The sequence below is a fragment of the Hippocampus comes genome, unplaced genomic scaffold (genome assembly GCF_001891065.2).
Source record: "Hippocampus comes isolate QL1 unplaced genomic scaffold, H_comes_QL1_v1.1 scaffold128, whole genome shotgun sequence".
Classification (NCBI taxonomy): Eukaryota; Metazoa; Chordata; class Actinopteri; order Syngnathiformes; family Syngnathidae; genus Hippocampus; species Hippocampus comes.
In genome coordinates this window covers 585,925-593,351 of record NW_017805852.1, presented here as the reverse complement: position 1 = coordinate 593,351, position 7,427 = coordinate 585,925, and the positions used below count along the sequence as shown (strand labels likewise).

At 48.2% G+C, this 7,427-nt stretch overlaps 2 protein-coding genes across 2 annotated transcripts in view; one reads left to right on the top strand and one right to left on the bottom strand.

The window, feature by feature from the left end:
• prkg2 (protein kinase cGMP-dependent 2) overlaps positions 1-3,065 on the top strand; it is a 9,175-nt gene extending 6,110 nt beyond the window's left edge. Inside the window, 6 exon segments of the mRNA XM_019888497.1 lie at positions 169-258; positions 325-466; positions 1,479-1,664; positions 1,666-1,733; positions 2,451-2,517; positions 2,820-3,065. Of these exon segments, the coding sequence (XP_019744056.1) occupies positions 169-258; positions 325-466; positions 1,479-1,664; positions 1,666-1,733; positions 2,451-2,517; positions 2,820-2,915 (649 nt within the window). The 3' untranslated portion in view covers positions 2,916-3,065.
• A 228-nt stretch (positions 3,066-3,293) lies between these two features.
• Positions 3,294-7,427, bottom strand: part of bmp3 (bone morphogenetic protein 3) — a 7,698-nt gene continuing 3,564 nt past the window's right edge. The window contains exons 3-4 of the mRNA XM_019888498.1: positions 6,680-7,424; positions 3,294-4,561 (exon numbers count right to left, since the gene is read on the bottom strand). Coding sequence (XP_019744057.1) covers positions 4,370-4,561; positions 6,680-7,424 — 937 coding nt within the window. The 3' untranslated portion in view covers positions 3,294-4,369. The remainder of the gene's footprint in view (positions 4,562-6,679; positions 7,425-7,427) is intronic.

Genomic DNA, 7,427 nt, shown 5'->3' with positions numbered 1-7,427 from the left:
GTGAAAAAAAAAAAAAAAAAAAAAAAAAAAGTATCTCAAGGTACCACTGGAAAAAAAAAACCGAGACAGACTATGTCAACTGAAGATGCCACCGCCTTTGGTGTCATCGCTAACTTCAAACGTCATTTTGTGAGCCAACAGACTGACCGCGCGATTCCTCCTCTCCAGAATGTTCCGAACATTCCGAGACGACAAATACGTCTACATGCTGCTGGAGGCGTGTCTTGGAGGAGAAGTCTGGAGTCTTCTCAGAGACAGGTAGACCCCAGAGATGGTCCTTGTTTGTGCTTTCAGCGACTTGGCCTCTCCCGCCGCCTTCTTCAGGGGGAGCTTTGACGAGACCACCGCCAAGTTCTGCGTGGGCTGCGTGACCGAGGCCTTCAAGTACCTGCACCGCAAGGCGATCCTCTACCGGGACCTCAAGCCGGAGAACCTCATGCTGGACTCTGAAGGTTACGTCAAACTGGTGAGTGGACCGTGCACATTTTAGCCAATGGGAGACTGCGGGCAAAGATGAGACGGTGGAATGGTGTCTTCAGATCAGGCACAGCCACAGCATCACAAAACATTGATGTCAAGAGTAGTTAAGGAGAGACATTGTTGTCCCGAGAGAAGCCTGAGGGCAAAGTGCAGCCAAGTGGAGACTGCGGAGTAGTGTGCAGCTATAAAGGCACAGCAACAGAGTCGGCTCTTATTTGGGTTCGGCACCATTGCTCGCCGCCTCTCCTCAACAGCTCGGAGACACATTTTGCAAAGGGCCGCGAAATGGAGACCGCGGAGTCGTGTCTTGAGCCAAGGCACAGCCGCATGACACACGAACATTTAGCATGTGTTGCCATTGCTTGACCAATGATCGACCATCAGCGCTTTTAAGGAAACAGGTTTTATCCAAAAGGAGACTGAGGGCTATCTGAATGGGTGACCAAGAATGATTAAGGGAGGAGACGAAGAGCAAACGGTTTACAGGAACGGTTAACAGGCTTGGGCAGGTGTTAGGGCTTAGTGTTTGGGTTAGGTTAGGGGGTTGGGCGCCGCCTCTCCTCAACAGCTCGGAGACACATTTTGGGTTAGGGTTTAGGTTTATGGTTAGGATCAGAGTTAGGAGTTAGGTGGAGGAGCTAGGATTAGGGATTCGGGTTTAGGCAAAATAGAGCCTCGTGGAGAAAGCGGAGCGTAACGCTGAGCACGTCTTTGTAGGTGGACTTGGTTTGGGTTTGGGGCTGGAGTGTTAGGCGTAGGATCAGTGTTAAGGGGGTTAGGGTTAGGGTGGGGTTGGGGTTAGAGTTAGGGGTGAGCGTTCGCAGTTAGGGTTTGGGGTTATGTTTAGGGGCCAGGGTGGGGGTTAGGGGCGAGGGTTAGGGTTTAGGTTTATGGTTAGGATCAGGGTTAGGAGTTAGGTGGAGGATTAGCGATTCGGGTTTAGGCAAAATAGAGCCTCGAGGAGAAAGCAGAGCGTAACGCTGAGCACGTCTTTGTAGGTGGACTTTGGCTTTGCCAAGAAGATGCACGGGGGTCAGAAGACCTGGACCTTCTGCGGGACCCCCGAGTACGTGGCCCCGGAGATTATCCTCAACAAGGGACACAATCTCAGTGTGGATTTTTGGTGCCTGGGCATCCTGGTGTTTGAGCTTCTGACTGGCAGGTGCGCCTGTCAAAACTTCCCTCCATAGTGGGACGCGTGCTGAGCGGCTGGCAAACATGAACGACGGCAGCGGCGACATCAACAAGCACAGGTCACGTGGATTGTTTTTTACACTAAAACTTTTGAAACACTTCTTAAAAATTGTAATATTTGAAACATTTAGTACAACATATCTTGATACGTTTTACAGAGGGGAACGTTGTTGTATTGCAAGGTTATTTTTTTTCCGTTTCCTTTTCCCTTTTTTTCTTTTTTTTTTGTTTTTACAAAAGTATCATCTTTAGATTTTTTGATGAAAAAAAAATAATATGACAAGAATTATTATTATTTTTTAGAAAAATCAAATTTTAAAAACTTTTTGGAAGAAAGTTGTCTGAAACATTTAGTACAACATATCTTGATACGTTTTTCAGAGGGGAACGTCGTTGTATTGCAAGGTTATTTTTTTTTCCGTTTCCTTTGACTTTTTTTTTTTTGTTTGTTTTTACAAAAGTATCATTTTTAGATTTTTTTGACGAAAAAAATAGCATTACAAGAATTTTTCTTATTTTTTTTAGAAAAATCACATTTTTAGAACTTTGTGGAAGGAAGTTGTCATTTACAGGACTTTCTAAAGAAACGGTAATACGTGTTTAAATTATGACAAGAAATGTAATATGAGATTAAAGCAAGAGTATATGGATAGATTTTTTTTTTTGAGAAGATTGTAATATTACAAGATTAAAGCGGTATTTTTTTGTCATAGAAAATGAGATTTTTTTTTGGAAACAATCTTAGTACCTCCCGATGAAAGTAAGCTTGTGTGCAGGTGGTTTAATGGTTTCGACTGGGCGGGGCTAAACGCTCAGACCCTGCCATCGCCCCTCAAGAGACACGTAAGTTGGCCGTCAAACATCATCGACACTTTTTTCTAAGTCACAGCCCGTACTGGAGTCAAAAAAAAAAAGAGACGACGACTAGAGCATCTGAACTTTATTTGAGGTTCATCAGAATCACTTGAAATGGTCGCAGCTGTGTTACGTGGATTGGTTGCACCCAACACGGCACTCATTATGTCACAAAGGGTCGGAGTAAATCTTGCCGTGTGAACAGGGCTATTATGTCACAAAGTAAGTGATTGCAGCGGTAACAACGCACCTGAAGTTAGCGGCCGTTGGCTTGTGGTGGCGTCTTTCAGGTGTCGGGTCCTCTGGACCACAGCCACTTTGACGTGTATCCTCCCGATGACAAAATTCCTCCCGACGAGCTCTCAGGATGGGACGCCGACTTCTAAGCTCCTCGACGCTCGTCATCCCGTGACGCCGCCGAAAGCAGAAGAAGAAGAAAAATCTTTTGCATCTGTCGCCTTTGTGGAAGTACAGCGTATGCGTCATTTCGCCTCTTCTGATTCCCTGACCATCGGAGTGGATTGTTTTGTCAATATGACTTGTTCATTCAAAAAAAAAAAAAAAATTGAGAAACAAGATGCACAATAGCAAAATGACGAAATGAACTGTTTTTTTCTCCCCCATTGATAAAATACATCAAAATGTGGCTTTTTGTTTCCTGGAGAAAATAAATCGGATCATTGATGTGGAAATGCTGCGAGATTTTCTTTCCAGATCGATTTTCTCCGTTCGCGCGCACACAACAAACGATTTGAAAGTGAACATTTGACTTTGGCATCCTTTTATTCATGACTTCGAATACTTATGCGAGTTTTCGGCGTTGCCCGGGCTGAGAGGCCAAAGGTCGAATGTCCGTCATGTGGAAAGACCCCGCCTCCCTCATCCCAGGGCCACACCCCCTCCACCAGATCGACAACAATAAATAGCTTCGAGACGTTTCCATGTACAAATATACTCCAGCAAGCTTATCGTACAAGCGTTTTCTTAACATTGACACAAAAAGAAAAGGCCACAGTGAGTCTTCGGCATGCATCGCTAACAAAACATACAAAATATATAAAAGTTATCCCCCCCTCCCCCACTCCCCAAAACAAAAAACACAAAATAAAGGTCTCTGAAGGATTAAAATTATTTGAAATATATATTTTGAACACATTCCACAATAAAAGCTTTTCATCACAATCGGATGAGGAAACAAAAGGCACTTGTCAACAAAAGCTGCAGTATGTACACCAACATGTACGAGAGAGCGCGCACGGGAAATGTTTGGTCTGCATAAATAGCTGTTTTGGTGTGGAGCTTTCAAAACAACCCGAGGATGTCTTATTTTGTGAAAAAAATCAGGCGGGGGGGGGGGGGGCTGATGATGTTGGCGAGGGTGCGATGCTTTAGCAGGTTACGAAAAAAGCTGATAACCTGCCTGGTTAAGTTTGTTTCAGTGGGTAAAACTTTTTTTTTTTGGTTGTTTTTTTAAGGGGGGTGGTGGTGCGTTCAATTATGGTGGTGCATGGATGAGTATTAAAAAAAAAAAAAGAAAAGGAATCCACCATTTGGATCGCCGTTGCATAATCAAAAGGGGCTTGTGGTTTTTAAAAGTTTGGGAAGAGGATTCATCCTTCAGTGTTCCTCCATTCTGCGGCCGCCTTCCTTGAGACGCCGTCGCTTCCTGCCGCCACACCCCCGATCACCCGGAACCACATGACGCACCACCTTGCAGTGCCCAGTCAGTCGGGTCCTTTGTTGACGTGAGGCATTTCAAAAAGAAATGGGAGAGGAAAGAATCTTTCCGGGATTTGCTTCCGTGGTGACGGAGGAAAGAAGGGGCGGTGCGCCAAGGGAACTATCGGCACGCGCACGAATCCACCGTCATGTTGGGGTAGACTTTGAGCACCACGTTTTTGTCCTCGTCGAAGAAGAGGATGCTGAGGGAGGACATCTTCTCTGGGACGCAGCACGGCTCCGGGATGCCGGGCACCACGCCCACCGCCCGCACGATGCTCTGGATCGTGGCGTGGTTGGAAGGCTTCAGGGCCTGAAAGTAAAACGCACCCCCCCCAAGAAAAACTTTAGTGACACGACATTTTGTACCCGTTTTAAAAGCTCGATCACCCACTCGACTCCTCATTGTTTTCATGATAAAACCTCGGAAAATGATGAAAAGAGCGACTCCCATGCTGTGGTGGTACGAATGCCCTTTTTTTTACAGGGTGCGCCAGCTCCAAATGTTTGCGAAATGCTACTAAAGTTGGAAACAAAACTTTCTTGAGGGTGTGTATGGGGTCAATACGGTGTGTGCAGAAGCGAATGGCGCGCCAACTTTGTGGGCCTGTTGAAAGGGATGCATGGATTCAAGTGTTTGGGAAAGGTGCGATGAACTATTATACATGTCAGTTTCAGGGTCTGCGGGGAGAAGTAAGGGGGTGTGTGCGTGCGGGTTATCGATATGCGAAATTTGTGTGACGACAGCGCGCACCTTGAAAGAGAAACTATCGATTTTTGAAAACTGTCAGCAGCAGAGAGGGGGTGCATCAGGATGTCGAGGATGGTGCGCAACGACTCAAGTTTAAGGTGCGTGCACGGGAAAAGGGGTGCGCCAACAGCTTCAAAAGTCTGGTTCAGTCTGGACTAAATTGAGGCAAAAACTGAATCATAATCATTCGCTGAAAAAACGGTCGGGTTGTTTCGCTCCATTGAAACATTTTGCCTTTCTTGGCCGTGTTTCAGCTCGTCAGCGCGCCCACGTTTCCACTCAACGTTGCGGAATGCTGCGAATGGATCTTTGCGTCTTTTTCCCGCCGATCAGTGCGCTTTTCAGGGGGCGTGTCCACTTTTTGATACAGCGACCCTCGCAGGCGAGGGAGGAGCGCGACGCCTCAGGGCACTCCTGGGAAGAATTAGCGCGCACGACAAAGGCCAGGAACTCCAAGAGGGAGGGAATTAAGCCGAGCGCATTCCGGCCGCGTTTCAAATGTTTGCCGTCTTATCAGATCGGAAGCCCGTTTGTGTTTTTTGACATCTCTTAACGAGAAACATGACACGATGCCTTCGAGGAGCGCTCGATTCCGCTGATAGCATCTTTGCTGTTTCCATGATGTGGGCCAAAGCAGAAACGCGGTTGTTAGCATGATGCTACATGCTACTGTTGCCCAATATAGCAGCACAAATGTATCATTTTCTTGTACAAAATCTGAACATTTCAAGTGAAATGTGTGACATTGGTGATGCTAACATGTAGCTACCTAGCATTGTGACACCAGGTAAAAGTGTCACAAGTCTCCTGAAGGTGAGTTGGCGCGACATTGACCTGCCTTCCAACTGCCTCGCTGTTCAAACTACCAAACTACCTAACAAGCTACCTACTTACCCACCTATCGACGCACGGCAGTTCGAGCTACCTATTTACCAGGCTACCCACCGAGCTCCCTCGAAAATCCACCCACCCATCATGATGTCACGTCAGTCACGCTAGCATGTCATCACTTAGCATTGCGATGCAAGGTTAAGGTGGGACGCAACTGACATTTAATAAAAGAGTCGGCATGACCTTTAGACTTCCCCACCCACCAACCGACTTAACGACCTAACGCCCCAAACAGAAAGCGATCTACCTATTTGGGCAACGACAAACAATTCTGTTGTTTTTGTCACGCACGTTTCTGGAGTGACGCGGTTGTTTCCTTTGCGTATTACGACTTGTGCCTGCCACACTTCGCGACAAGGTTGCGGTTTTTCCGTTGCAGCAAGTTGCTCAGCATCGGACTACTGTCATTTGTTTGCCAGAGTCCACTTCCGTCAAGTTCAGACATGTCGTTTGGTAGACTGTGAAGTACAGTATATCCAATCTAGTCGCGGAATTGTAGACCGGCAATGTAAAGTCAGACAGATCCCTAAAAGAGGTACCAACAGGGACATGGGGAACTAGCAGGACCCACAGCATCACACGTGATAAGTCAGAGCAACCGGCCTTCCAAACGAGCAATTTTGACAGACCTACCTACCCACCAATTATCATCCAAGAAGTGAAAAAATGTTTCGGTGTCATGTGCAGTTGTCCACTCGCTTTGCCGTCACATGAATAAAAGATCTCGACTCTAAAAGGCGGGCTCAAACAAGACAGATCCCAATGAAGGAGACCGGCAGAAAATCTCACCTTTGGCATGGGGAACTGGCAGGATCCGGCACAGTAGTAGGCGTCAAAAGACTTTGGCGAAATAATCCACTCGCTCCAGCCGATGTCGGCAAAGTCCACTTTGAGGTAGCGCCGTGCGCAGTTGCGGGGCTCGTTCCACTGCTTCTTCCGGGCCTTCTTGATGGTATGCTCATCAAACTGCAGCAGAGGCATCTTGTGCCTCGGGTTCTTGCGGCTCTTTTTCCGAAGTGGCCGGCGGGCCTGCTTGCTCCGGAAGGGCTCGTAGGGACTGGACTCGTCCCAACCGGTGGTCTCGTAGGGGTACTCGGGTCCGGGCAGCTCGTTGTTCTGCAGGGGGAGCGGGACGTTGACAGAGCGCTTGGATCTGGAAGAGCTCCGCTGCGGTTCCGTCGCGTTGCGCTCACGTTGCCCCGCCTTCGGGTCCCCTGCCGAGGGGTTCCTCCTGAGGGTCGCCACCACGCTCTCGGGCTCCGAGATCGCAGAGTCGTTGGCGTACACCAGGATGTAAGGGGAGCGGTCAGCCAGGAGTTCCTTCCAGGGCCGGGGTCCCCCCGAGGCCACCTCGATGCCGATGAGGAGCTGCTGGTGCGCCTTGGCCTGGTTGACCACCCGGGTGATGTCCTTCCACTGCCAGGAGATAAAGTCCCGGTCGTGCTTGGACACGTTGATGCGGAACTGGCCCAAAGTCCTCATCCGGTCGACCTCGGGGGCGAAGCTCCAGATGACGGCCTGGACGTGGCTGCGCCTG